General features: G+C 49.1%; 1 protein-coding gene across 7 annotated transcripts in view; it reads right to left on the bottom strand.

Annotated features, from left to right (window-relative positions):
• The window catches only part of RXRA (retinoid X receptor alpha), a 148,739-nt gene that overhangs the window by 48,585 nt on the left and 86,367 nt on the right, over positions 1-13,787 (bottom strand). For 5 of the 7 annotated variants that reach the window (XM_083158591.1, XM_083158593.1, XM_083158592.1 and 2 more), the window contains exons 2-3: positions 5,995-6,251; positions 5,685-5,729 (exon numbers count right to left, since the gene is read on the bottom strand). In XM_083158591.1, coding sequence (XP_083014717.1) covers positions 5,685-5,729; positions 5,995-6,251 — 302 coding nt within the window. The remainder of the gene's footprint in view (positions 1-5,684; positions 5,730-5,994; positions 6,252-13,787) is intronic. The other 2 variants (XM_083158588.1, XM_083158590.1) reach the window with 1 other exon arrangement.

Genomic DNA, 13,787 nt, shown 5'->3' with positions numbered 1-13,787 from the left:
AGTCTGCATAAAGTGACCGGTGATAATGCAGTCGCCAGTGAGCCCCTAACTGTCACTGTTCAATCCTGGACTGCAACTTGATAGTTAGGAGCTGATTGGCTGCTGTGTTATCACCTGCCACTTTACCAGGCTTGCTACATCTGCCTCACAGTCTGTACCATGGCAGTTAGGAGCGGACTGGCTTTGTCTCCATCCAATAGCCCCCATTATTCTTCCAAGGTCAAACAGGTTCCAAACTAGATCCCTAAATTCGATATTATTTCCCTTCATTTCTACACTTGTAGTTTAAAGGTGAATTATATATTTGCATACTTATTTACATGTATATAGTCCTTTGAATATTTAAAAGCAAAGTCAAGTCTGTAGCCGCGAACTGTGGAGTCCTCATTAACCATCACTTCTAGCCGGCCATGAACCGGCGCCAACCGTGATTCGAGATCAAAACAGCCCTCACACCCTCACCTGTCTGGCTCTTCATTACATATCAAAGTTTTAATTGCCGGCAGTATTTTATTGCTTTCTCCATAAAAATTCCCATAAGTACTGCTTCCGAGAAGGCTGGTTTACCACCATAAAGCCAGCGCAATGCCTCTGGGCTTAATAACTGGGCTATTCCGGATGCTGCCCCTTGTCTGGGGAACGCAGAGCAAATAGACTTTCACACCCTGGGAAACAAGAAATAATAATGGAAAAGTCGAGATGAGAGAGAAACTCTTCTGCTAATCAGCTTGACGGACGGTCTGGCAGCCATATCCCCAACATCAAAAGCAGCTGGGATGCAGCGAGCATAGGGAGGGGGGGTGGGGGAACAGAGTCCTCACCAAATCTTATATGTTCTGGTATCTTATGCCCGAGAGGGTAATGGATCAGGTGGGAGACTACTGGGGAAGTGATCCATACTGCAGAGGCTCAACGTATTCTACAGCAGGAGAAAGTGGGAAGGAGATGGCCAAAAAGAAAGACACAAAGAAAAGACAAACAAGAGATAAAAATAATCAAAAATAGAGAAGAGGAAACAGAGAGAGGGAGAAAGAGAGACTGTAACCGAGAGAGGAAGGGGTAAGAGAGCGAGGGGGGATAGCGGAGGGTGAGTGAACGATAGAGAGGAGATCAAGGAGGAGGAGGGTGAGAAAGAAATGAGAGAGGACAGATATAGGTGTGAAATATAGAGGGGAGAGGTGAGAAAAAAGTGGGGGAGAGTGCAAAAATGGGGAGAGATGGGTAGGTGAGAAAGAGAGTGGAGGATGAGAGAGACAGTTACTTGATAAAGGGAGAGAGTAGAGACAGGTGGAAGAGAAAACGATGGAAGAGTCAGAAGGCACAGATAGAGGGAAAGGTGACAGACAGGTGGTAAATAAAGGGAGAGAGGAGATTATGAAAGGAGACTAGAGGGAGGGAGGAGGAGGTGGTGACAAAGAGGTGAGGGTAAGAAAAGAATAGCGAAAGGGAGAAGGAAAGAGGTGAAGGTAGGGAAGGGAGAGAGAAAGAGGTGAAGGTAAGGAAGGGAGAGAGAAAGAGGTGAAGGTAAGGAAGGGAGAGAGAAAGAGGTGAGGGAAGGAGGAAGGAAGGAGAGGGAAAGAGGTGAAGGTAGGGAAGGGGGAGAGTAACAGATGAAGGTAAGGAAGGGAGAAAGAGGTGAGGGTAATTAAAGTAGAGGGAAAGAGGTGAGGGTAAGGAAGGGAGAGAGGTGAGGGTAAGGAAGGAAGAGGGAAAGAGGTGAGGGTAAGGAAGGGAGAGGTAAAGAGGTGAGGGTAAGGAAGGGAGAGGGAAAGAGGTGAGGGTAAGGAAGGGAGAGAGAGAAAGAGGTGAGGGAAAGGAGGCGAGGGTAAGGAAGGAAAGGGAAAGAGGTAAGGGTAAGGGAGGGAGAGGGAAAGAGGTGAAGGTAGGGAAGGGGGAGAGTAACAGATGAAGGTAAGGAAGGGAGAAAGAGGTGAAGGTAATGAAGGGAGAGGGAGAAAGAGGTGAGGGTAATTAAGGTAGAGGGAAAGAGGTGAGGGTAAGGAAGGGAGAGGTAAAGAGGTGAGGGTAAGGAAGGGAGAGGGAAAGAGGTGAGGGTAAGGAAGGGAGAGGGAAAGAGGTGAGGGTAAGGAAGGGATAGGGAAAGAGGTGAGGGTGAGGAAGGGAGAGGGAAAGAGGTGAGGGTAAAGAAGGGAGAGGTAAAGAGGTGAGGGTAAAGAAGGGAGAGAGAAAGAGGTGGGTGTTGGGAGGGGAGGGGGACAGGGGTGAGGGTAAGGGAGGGGGAAAGAGGTGAGGGTAAGGAAGGGAGAAAGAGGTGAGGTTAAGGAAGGGAGAGGGAAAGAGGTGAGTGTTAGGAAAGGAGAGGGAAAGAGGTGAAGGTAAGGAAGGAACAGAGAAATAGGTGGTGTTGGGAGAGGGGTACAGGGGGACGTAAGAGAAAGAGGGGTGAGATTGATAAGGGAGAGAGGTGTTGGTAAGAAAAGGAGAGAGAGAAAATGGAGGGGAGATTGGAAGAGAGAGAGAGAAAGAAAGAAGATAGTGAAGGGTGAGAGAGAGACAAAAAGAGGTATGTGAGCATGGAAGAGATAGGACGGAGGGAATATTGGGAGAGAGAAAGAGGAGGGGGCAAGAAAGAAAAGAGAACGAGAGAGAAGGATAAATAAGGGAGAGGGGACACTGCACAAGAATGTATCACCGGGACGATGTAGAGGACACATATAACAGGGACAGTGTAGAGGACATAGCACAGAACGGTATCACCAGGATGGTGTAGAGGACACAGTATGGACGCATCAGCACCAGTTATGTAAGGATGGAATAAAGGTCACCACGGAGGACACTGGTGCGCCGGCTGTCAGACCACACTAGGAGGAAAGGGGGCTGCAGACTTATAGCTTTGGGATAGAATTGGAGATTACAGAGATAGGCACACAATGATCAGGAAATCCTAGTACAACTAAGGTGGCGGTCAAGACATGAAATAAACTCAAATAAATATATACAGTATATGTTGGGGGGGGGGGGGGAGACACTCCCCAAAATGAGTAAATGGTGGCTGAGGATAAGCACAGGCCATAAGTGCTCCTGACATCACTCAGCCCACAAATATTTCCATATCCCAGCAAAACCGTCTCTGGTGCATCTCTCCATTATGACCGCCTGGTGCGGGCTGCCGGAACTCATTTCACAACTCCCAGAAATCGCCTCTTACAAAGGAGAGAGAGGAGACCGGTGTCGAGTTCGGAACCCCATGGAGGGCTGTTACGCGCTGTATTACCATGAGGTGTCCAGAGGGGTCACCGCAGTACATCCTCTTGTTAGCGTCACTTAGGGTTCCTGGTGCTTTACAGCTTCTATCATTTTGATTTTCACATTTAAAAGTCCTGACAGGTTTCGGTTTTATATAGCAGACTTAGGACTCCAATCTGCCTCTGGCTTATCCTGCTGCCCTGCGCGCCAGGGGCAAATAACCTCTTTCGCCTCCTCCGGGGAAGAGTCCAGACCAGGCGCTGTTATTCCTGGGAATCAGCGTGCCCACTTTGCTGCGTTCTGCTCTCCGGAGAGTTCCATCTTCAGGTTCTCGTCTTGTCAGCAGCACAGCTAGCCAAGCGAGCATTAATCAGAACCCTGTAGTGCGCCTTAGTTTGCCTTGGATCCTTCCTCCGGGGAGACTGCACTGAGCTGCGGCACTGTAGGGGGTGGGCGACTCCTGTCCTGTAACGGACAACAGCGGTAGAAACCCCCTCTGAAATTCCAGAGCTGCTCCGATTCTCTTCCTTCTGCACCCACGGCCTCGGCTCAGGTGTTTGCCGACACTAATGCTCTCCAGGGAAGAGACATATGGCTCAGGATCAGAGGGTAACATTGTCTTATTGGCTTGCTCACGGTAATCACTTAAGATGGTCTATGAGAAAAAGACAGCTCGGTGTCCGAGTGTTTGAGCCTCAGAGATAATATCTGGGCTAACGGTCCCCCTGGATTTCTGAGCGCACGCAAACTTCTGCAGACACAGAACATCACTCCCATTTCATTAATAGCCGGTGCACACTGAAAGCACCGGCAGCGCACACACATAAGGACCGGCCGTCCGGACTCAATCCCATCACCCGTTCCATCCGGCGCTCTGCGATAGCTGTGAACACAATTATTTCTGTTTAATGCCCTAAGACTAAAGCCGTTGTTTGCTGCGTAATGGGCTCCGCTTAACGTTTTATGCCTGATGCGCTTACTGCGGCAAATGACCATGATTGCAGAGCTAATTGGTCATAGCTATAATTACGCCGCTTCCCATGGTTATGGTTTAATGGTATTACTAACTTATTCCCCCCCTCTAATTCCATCTGTTCCCTCTACTGGTGGTTTATGGTGAAGCCGCTGGCTCTGGTATGTAAATGAGCAGGGAAGGGGGGGTAGTTTGTGCTCAAGAAGTGCCTTTTAAGTTATTAATGAGTCAGTCTTGCACAGACCTTAATGTTTATAACACGTATACAGGTGGACAACAATGGCACTCTTATGGATGGGAGTACCTTTGTAAGTAACATAAGCAAACAGCAGGTTACAACTCCCCCTCCCCGTGGTGGCACTGGACAACAAAATTGTCGGGGCCCCAAACCCATCCCATCCCCTGGATACCTGGGCAGCAGGGATCTGGATCCCTGTGGTGGATGGGCAGTCAGAGGTGAAGTCCCTGTGGAGGAAGGGAACTAGTAGCGCTACCCTGCCGCTGACTTCCCATCCACCGCAGGGACCCCGCCGTTGACTGCAGTGCCCAGCTGCCAGAGGGACCCCCTGCCCGCCACCGTGCTGCCCGACCCCACTGCCTGCCACCTGGGGCGACCGACCCAAGCTTAATCCGGCACTGACTGTGACCAACCTCTATGCACCACACCCTCCTCCCTGGCGGCGCCCCTTGCAGCTCCCTGATTGGCCCTCTTGCCCCATTACATGACTCCATTCCCTACTTGTGATTGGCCCTCCTGTATTCATTCATTGTAGTCCATTAACCCTTTATTGTCTACTAGTGCATTTTGCAGTAGCCAGTATAACAACTCCCGTACTCTCCACGTGTACTACAACTCCCACTGTCCCCGGGTGGCGAATACTCCGACTGCTGTATCTGAGCTGCTGCTGCACTGTCTGGCCGTATGCTGGGGAATTAGCACACTCCTGATCCCTGTGTGTAAGGTGGACGATGGGTGGCAGGTGGCAGTCAGCTGGTATTGCCCTTATGCTTCTTATAGTGTAAGCTCTTTACCTCTGGGGGTGGAGAACAAGGGGGGGGGGGGGATTTAGATAATCTTTCCGCCAGTTAGACCTCCCTCTCTTGGGAAGGGAGAGGAAGCAGATAGGAAACCCTGAGATGTAGGTTTATTAACTCTTTATACTGCTGGTTCCTTGTGAATGTATAATGGCATAACGTGGGCATTAGCCGGCTAATTATATGTCATTATAGGTCACATAGTTTAATTCCCCATTTTATACGCAGGATATCAGGAAAACATGAACCGCGAGAAGTTTCCCAATCACTAGGTATATTCTATTTGCCGGTCCACCCCTACTTGTTATAATCATGCATTGAATAGAATTGTATAAGAAAGCGGCTCTGTCCTTTCCAAACCTCGTCACACCCCTGTTTAAGCCATTGCGCCCTCTCATTAAAAAAAAATCACATATCTCTTGCCATCAGACCATGCCAACCCCCCAAGCTATCGTATTGTGTATAGTACCTCAAATAGATTGACTGGAGGGCTTTTGGAGTAGATGAAGGAATTCTGGGGAAGAGAAAGCAAATAATGGAACTGTACTAAATGGAGAACTCTGCACACAAAACATCTAGGTAAAGACCTATGACAAAACTGTATTTTTTAACCATATTCAGCATCTATTATTTACATTATAATAATTTAAATTAGACAACAACAAAAATTAGAATTGGTTAAAGTCTGCGTAATATGTTACACAGGCTACTGAATGGATAATACAAATTAAATGTTTTTTTAATGTAATGTATTGAGAAATCGGGTTTAGAAAGCTCACCTGAGGACTATTGGTGCCGTACCCAATGCCCTGCGAGGATTGGAGGGACATCGAGGGGCCCAGGGGCGGGCTGATGACCGAGAAAGGCGGGCCCATTCCATTGAGGGAGGATCCGAGTGGCGAGTGGAGATGGGTGGGGGAGCCCAGCGAAGGGCTGATCCCGGAACTGCTGAGGGACGGATGAAGCAAGGGCGCGCTCATAGAACCACGGATACTCGGGGAGTTCAGAGACGTGGAATTGACCTGGTTGGAAAAATCTGCACAGAGAAAAAAAAAAAACAAGACATTAATTATTTATAGAAATAAATCCACACTGCGAAAAACAATTAGCAGAAATAGTACATTTGTAGGTAACCGGTTGATATAGAATTGTAGGTGTACCACAAATCCCAGCGTTCTCTACAAAGTGGGAGAACCACAAATGCCCCAGGCCTTTTCTGTCCACTATAGGTGAGACTGTGTATTGGGAGGGATCGGCAAGGTGGGAAATAAGAGGAATGAATTATAGGGAGCCAGTAAGAGGAGGATTGGTTTCCAGGGAGAGAAAGGAGGGAGAAGGGAATTAATGAATTACTGAGTGTATGGAGAGAAAGGGAAGGAATTATAGGCGGGCCAGTAAGGAGTGGGAGAAATTACAGGGAGCAGTGAGAAAGGGAAGGAATTACAGGGGGGCAGTAAGGAGAGGAGGAATTACAGGGGCCAGAGAGAAAGGGAAGGAATTACAGGGGGACAGTAAGGAGAGGAGAAATTACAGGGCGGGTGGTGAGGAAGGGTAGGAATTATAGGGGGTCAGTAATGAGTGAGAGAATTACAAGGCGATTGGCGAGGAAGGGATGGAATTATAGGGGGTCAGTAAGGAGTGGGAGGAATTACAGGGAGCAGTGAGAAAGGGAAGGAATTACAGGGGGCCTGTAAGGAGAGGAGGAATTACAGGGGTTAGTGAGAAAGGGTAGGAATTATAGGGGGTCAGTAATGAGTGGGAGAATTACAAGGAGAGTGGTGATGAAGGGAAGGAACTATATAGGGGGTCAGTAATGAGTGAGAGAATTACAGGGAGGGTGGAGAGGAAGGGATGGAATTATAGGGGGTAGGTAGGAGCAGATTTACAGGGAGGGTGGAGAGGAAGGAAAGGAATTATAGGGCGCCAGTAAGGAGTGGGTGAATTACAGGGGTGTAAGGAGAAATGGAAGGACTTATAGAGGATAAGTAAGGAGTGGGAGAATTACATGGGGGGTAGGGATAAAGGTAAGGAATTATAGAGGTTCATTAAGGAGAGTGAGAAATACTGGGAGGATGGTGAGGAAGGGAAGAAAATATAGGGGGTCAGTAAGGAGTGAAGGAATTACTTGGTGGGTGGTGAAGAAGGGAAGAAATTATAGGGGGTCAGTAAGGAGTAAAGTAATTACATGGCGGATGGTGAGGAAGGAATTATAGGGGGGCCAGTAAGGAGTGTAGAGATTACAGGGCAGGTGGTGAGGAAGAAATTATAGGGGGCCAGTAAGGAGTGGAGAGATTACAGGGCAGGTGGTGAGGAAGGAATTATAGGGGGCCAGTAAGAAGTGAGACAATTACAGGGGGGTGAGGAAGGAATTGTAGGGGGGTCAGTAAGAAGTGAGACAATTACAGGGGGGGTGAGGAAGGAAATTAATTATAGGGAGCCAGTAAGAGCGGTAAAATTACAGAGGGGGTGGTGAGGAAGGGAAGTAATTATAGGGGGCCAGTTAGGAGCGAGAGAATTACAGGGGGGCGAGGAAGGGAAGGAATTATAGGGGGTCAGTAAGAAGCGGGAGAATTAGAGGGCGGGTTGTGAGGAAGGGAAGGAATTATAGGGGGTCAGCATAGTGTAGATAAGTGACAGGCTATGGAATGATGGAGAAAAGAATGAATTATAGGGGTGAGTGTTGGGCTCAGAGCAGTACAATGTATATAAGGAACACACATAGCTATAGCACTGCTGTACCACATTACTCTTACAACATACAGAGAACATGTCATCACGTGTGAATAAAAATAAGATCGAGAGGAAATAGGATATCCATGTATTGTAAAACCTCCATCCTATATACAACAAACAAGCCCCAATAGTGAGAGCGAAAGCCAGCATTCAGGGCTTTAATGATCGGATTCCTGACCCCGGCGCACAGGTTTCATTTTCCAAGGCGCTGATTAATTCTTAGTTCTAGTTAATGTGACATTTCTGTGCGCTTTCCCTCACCGGAAAAGGAAAGAGAGTCTGGGAAATCCAAGTCGATTCAAAGTTAATAAAATTAAATAACAATAATGTCTTCCCAATCAGGACCAGAGAGCAGAGTCCTGCAGCGCACAAGATCACCATCGGTGCCTGTGAGCAGAGTCCTGCAGAACACAAGATCACCATCGGTGCCTGTGAGCAAAGTCCTGCAGAACACAAGACCACCATCGGTGCCTGTGAGCAGAGTCCTGCAGCGCACAAGATCACCATCGGTGCCTGTGAGCAGAGTCCTACAGAGCACAAAATCACCACCGGTGCCTGTAAGCAGAGTCTTACAGCGCACAAGATCACCATCGGTGCCTGTGAGCAGAGTCTTACAGCGCACAAGATCACCATCGGTGCCTGTGAGCAGAGTCCTGCAGCGCAGAGTCCTGCAGAACACAAGATCACCATCGGTGCCTGTGAGCAGAGTCCTGCAGAACACAAGATCACCATCGGTGCCTGTGAGCAGAGTCCTACAGAGCACAAAATCACCACCGGTGCCTGTAAGCAGAGTCTTACAGCGCACAAGATCACCATCGGTGCCTGTGAGCAGAGTCTTACAGCGCACAAGATCACCATCGGTGCCTGTGAGCAGAGTCCTACAGCGAACAAGATCACCATCGGTGCCTGTGAGCAGAGTCCTACAGAACACAAGATCACCATCGGTGCCTGCGAGCAGAGTCCAACAGTGTCAGGCCAAAATATCACTCCCATATTGTTTTGCAACAGTATGACCTAACATAGCGCACAGAAGCAGCCAATCACAGAGCAGTGCCAACATGTACAGTAATGGAGGAGAAAGGTAAGGCAATCTGGTCCTGCCGTTGTGGAAGGGATTCCTACAGCATCGGTGCCATCCAGCTAAGAGCAATGGATGATCAGCTGCCTCTTACTCTGCCCAGAATCCGATCCAAAATTCACATAAAAATATTAATTACTGCACTGTATGCTCAAAACATCCGAGTATAAATAATACATTAGGTTCCCGCCACGAGATCGGATGCAGGAATGACTCATTTACGCTCAATGAAAAGAATGTTCGCCAGGACGCTCATTAATAATGAATGGTGCGTAAGGGGCTTTTCCATCAATGTGCGGGTTACCCTAAACAGCACGCAGTAAAGCATTTAGTACCCACCACTAAGGAATAAGTGACTAACGTTATATATGTCCCCTCTATACTTTGTCTGCAGATTTAGGGGGGATATTACCACACCTAACCAGGACAAGTGGGGGACCAATCAGAGCCTCTCTCTCCATTAACCAGTGCAGTCTAGAATCTAATTGCATGCTATGGGCTGCATCCCTGTTGCCTCCCCCAATGCCTGTCGTGCAGACAGTAGCTGCTGATTGGTCAGACCAGCGGCACCGCCCATCTGCCGTATGTGAACAACAGCATCGCACATGGCTCAGAATAAGGCCCAAAAAGTTGACATGCAATGGTCGACACTTGAAACAGTCGACATGAGTATTTCCTTGGAGGGGTAGACAAAACTTTTTCCAGCCGTCATACACATGGACTCCAACTGGGAGCGGTAAAGTGCGGTGAGCACCACAGTAGCGGAGCGAAGTGCTATAACTAACTGGAAGTTAGAAAAATCTAAAAACATCATTTCAGCCTGTTGTCACTTATTGAATGTCTGTCTACCTACACACCGTGGGGCCGATTCGGGATTGCTCACTGGGATAATTTGGCCCCAGTGATTGGGGTTTGCGTGTGTGCAAACCCTGGCACCAAATGGCTTTGGCAAGTTACACACTCGCCGGGCCGGTCGATGCAGAGCAACGCCTAGCACTTTATGGCCATCCCCATGAACACGCCGGGCATTCCCCTGGTAGTGCAGATGGGGCGGGCGGCTTACATCACAGGACGCAAGTACCCGCCCCATCTTCGGCGGATAGCAGTAGAAATAAAAGTCCGTTTTCACAGATTTATATTTCCGAAGTGGAAAGAAATTATTTGACGGCCGCATGTTATTTGTTTTTGTACACATCCCCTCGCATGGTACCAAGGGGTTCAGCCGGGTGGCTTTAAGGGGCTCGCTAGGCAGCAAGCCAACCTGAATCACCCCTATCTGTGAGCTAATCCACACCCCTCCGTATAAAAGACTCGGTATATACACAGCATACTGTATACTAAGCATCTGATTGTGGGGCTCCTGATTGTCCTAGAACAGGAGAATATCCCATTGTTACTGTCTATACAGGTTGTGGTCTGCTCCCATGTTCCGTAGTCTGGAACTATAAAATCGCCAACGCACAGCATAAAAACCTCAAGTAGTCATTCAGCCTCTCGTCTATGACACCCACAACCTCCTCCATAGATAGACAAGCCAGCCTTGACGGCGAGCACGCAATGCACACGGAAGAGTAATGCAGGCATGTTATTGTGTGTAGGGAATCCCTGTGCTATTCCCAGCGAGAAGAGGGTGCAGTATACCTGCGATAGACCGTATGATCTCATTGGCTGCTGGTATGATGTAACGGGCATCCTCACAGGAGCAGGATCTTGTCATCCCTCTCCAGGTAAATGACACAGAGAAGGAGGCGGGATGTAACGTGCAGGGACAGTGTGTTCTCGCACCCCTATCCCTGTAAGTGTCGTCAACACATAACAGCAGTACTTAAGTAAAATATGAAATAAAACACATTTATATGGATGGGGAACAGCTGTATTTTACCGATTCTGGATACAGACAGCTGGGTGATCAATAAAAGGCATCAGGACTGTCCAAATTACATGTGGCCCTTACATGGAACACTTGGAGTCTGTCTAGAAGCGTCATTTCTTCATTCCTGCGCTTCCCTATTATCCGCACATTGGAAAGTAAGAAGTTGGAGTTTGTATGTTCTCCCGCAATCCAAACATATACGGATGGGTTTAGTGACTGCTTAGAAATAAAATATCCCTATTGTGTATGTGAAAGGGGATATCTGGGCTGATTCAGGATCGTTCATATCGATGGTCGGGGTTTGCGCATGTGCGAACCCCAGCACCGAATGGCTTCGGTGAGTTACACACTCGCAGTGTTTAAGGGCTCGCTAAGCAGTGAACAACCACTGCTTAGCAAGCCTTGCTGAATCAGGCCCATAGATTGTAATCTCCCTTGGTGCAGAGACCGGTGTGAGAGACTGTAATATTCTCTGTGCAGTATAAGTCTGCGCAGAATGAAGGTTACACCCAGGTACTTTATACTACAACATACATACAGAGGTGATGACATCAGAGCTCACAGATCATCTACCCGTAGTCTTGTGTTGCGGCACTTAGCACCTATGTAATGGATGTGGGAAGGATTTCGGTTTCCCTAACTGAACTTTCCAACGCCGTCAGACTGCAGAAGTGACACTTAGTCATCAGAAAGGAAGGGACATGACGTGAGACAGAAGGGCATTTGGCAATACCGGGGGACAGAACAGGAAGTGTGAAGGCAGACGCGTTTCATGGCGTGGATCTGCTAGAGGATAACAGACATCTGTGGGCACAACACCTGGATAGTGTGTACATAGTAACACAGAGAATACGCAAGGAAAGATTTTCTACATGGAATAATCCTGTGGGCAGACAAGGTGACAGAGTCGGGCACTGCGTGTGGGCTGTAACAAAAAGAGTCGGGCACTGCGTGTGGGCGGTAACGGGAATATTCAGGCATTGCGTGTGGGCGGTAACAAGAAGAGTCGGGCACTGCCTGTGGGCGGTAACAAGAAAAATCGGGCACTGCGTGTGGGCAGTAACGGGAAGCGTAGGGCACTGCGTGTGGGCGGTAAAGGGAATAGTCAGACACTGCGTGTGGGCGGTAACAAGAAGAGTCGGGCACTGTGTGTGGGCGGTAACAAGAAGAGTCGGACACTGTGTGTAGGCGGTAACAAGAAGAGTCGGGCACTGCCTGTGGGCGGTAACAAGAAGAGTCGGGCACTGCCTGTGGGCGGTAACAAGAAGAGTCGGGCACTGCCTGTGGGCGGTAACAAGAAAAATCGGGCACTGCGTGTGGGCAGTAACGGGAAGCGTAGGGCACTGCGTGTGGGCGGTAAAGGGAATAGTCAGGCACTGCGTGTGGGCGGTAACAAGAAGAGTCGGGCACTGTGTGTGGGCAGTAACAAGAAGAGTCGGGTACTGTGTGTAGGCGGTAACAAGAAGAGTCGGGCACTGCCTGTGGGCGGTAACAAGAAGAGTCGGGCACTGCCTGTGGGCAGTAACGGGAAGCGTAGGGCACTGCGTGTGGGTGGTAACGGGAATAGTCAGGCACTGCATGTGGGCGGTAACAAGAAGAGTCGGGCACTGCATTTGGGCGGTAACAAGAATAGTCAGGCACTGTGTGTAGGCGGTAACAAGAAGAGTCGGGCACTGCGTGTGGGCGGTAACAAGAAGAGTCGGGCACTGCATTTGGGCGGTAACAAGAATAGTCAGGCATTGCGTGTGGGCAGTGACGGGAAGAGTTGGGCACTGCGTGTGGGCGGTAATGGGTAGAGTCGGCACAAACGCAGGCCCATTGCGACCATTCTGCAGGCGTTGTTGGACTGGGACGGCAATCCTGACCTGAAGCAATGATTTTAGTATCTTATTTCCAGCAACTACACTGAATGACCATAGGGGTACTGAAAATAGACACTTTCGGGAGTCCAAGAGAGTCCCCGGAATTTGGGTTCTGTACCAGGCAGTATGGGAGATATGGCAAGCATGACTTCATGGTCATTAAGTCAGGTCCCTGGCTCCTAGTGATTGGATAGGTTGCATTCTCAGTGATATCACTGGTGCCTAGGCCCTTATTTTGGTTAATTCGCAGCGGCCGGGAATTCGCACGGGGACCAATGTTTTGCGTATGCGCATTCGCATCTGAGCGAGTCCACCAGAATAAGGGCCCTAGTCATCGAATACGCTGCATTCTCAGTGATGTCACTGGATAGGCTGCACTTCCAGTGATGTCACTGGTTCCTAGTGCATGGATGGGCTGCACTCCTAGTGATGTCACTGGTTCCTAGTGCATGGAGGGGTTTTACTCCCAGTGATGTCACTGGTTCCTAGTGCATGGATGGGCTGCACTACCAGTGATGTCACTGGTTCCTAGTGCATGGATGGGCTGTACTCCCAGTGATGTCACTGGTTCCTAGTGCATGGATGGGCTGTACTCTCAGTGATGTCACTGGTTCCTAGTGCATGGATGGGCTGCACTCTCAGTGATGTCACTGGTTCCTACTGCATGGATGGGCTGCACTCCCAGTGATGTCACTGGTTCTTAGCACACAATGTGTAATTCGTGGATGTACTTGAATTGACCTAAAGCGCTGCCTCTCAGTAAACCAGCCCCATGAATAATGAAGTTTCAGGGCAGAACTTTGCTGTCCATTCCACTTTCCTCCTGCTAGAGACGGATGGAAGAGTCAGCGCATCTGTGAACGGCAGAAGAAGCGGCGGACGCCGTTCAGCGACACACACAAGTTGCAATCCGTTTGAATGTGAAGAGATGAAATGTGGTTTCCATGGAGACGGCTAAAGGTTCGTAGAGGCCTGTAGGAATGAGTTAGTCGCGTTCCTGCTGAAGTATAATTCCTACAAAGTCAT

This window comes from Crinia signifera, chromosome 9 (genome assembly GCF_055691185.1).
Source record: "Crinia signifera chromosome 9, ASM5569118v1, whole genome shotgun sequence".
Taxonomy (NCBI): Eukaryota; Metazoa; Chordata; class Amphibia; order Anura; family Myobatrachidae; genus Crinia; species Crinia signifera.
The sequence above is the reverse complement of the archived record's forward strand: the minus strand, read 5'-3'. Positions and strand labels throughout refer to the sequence as shown.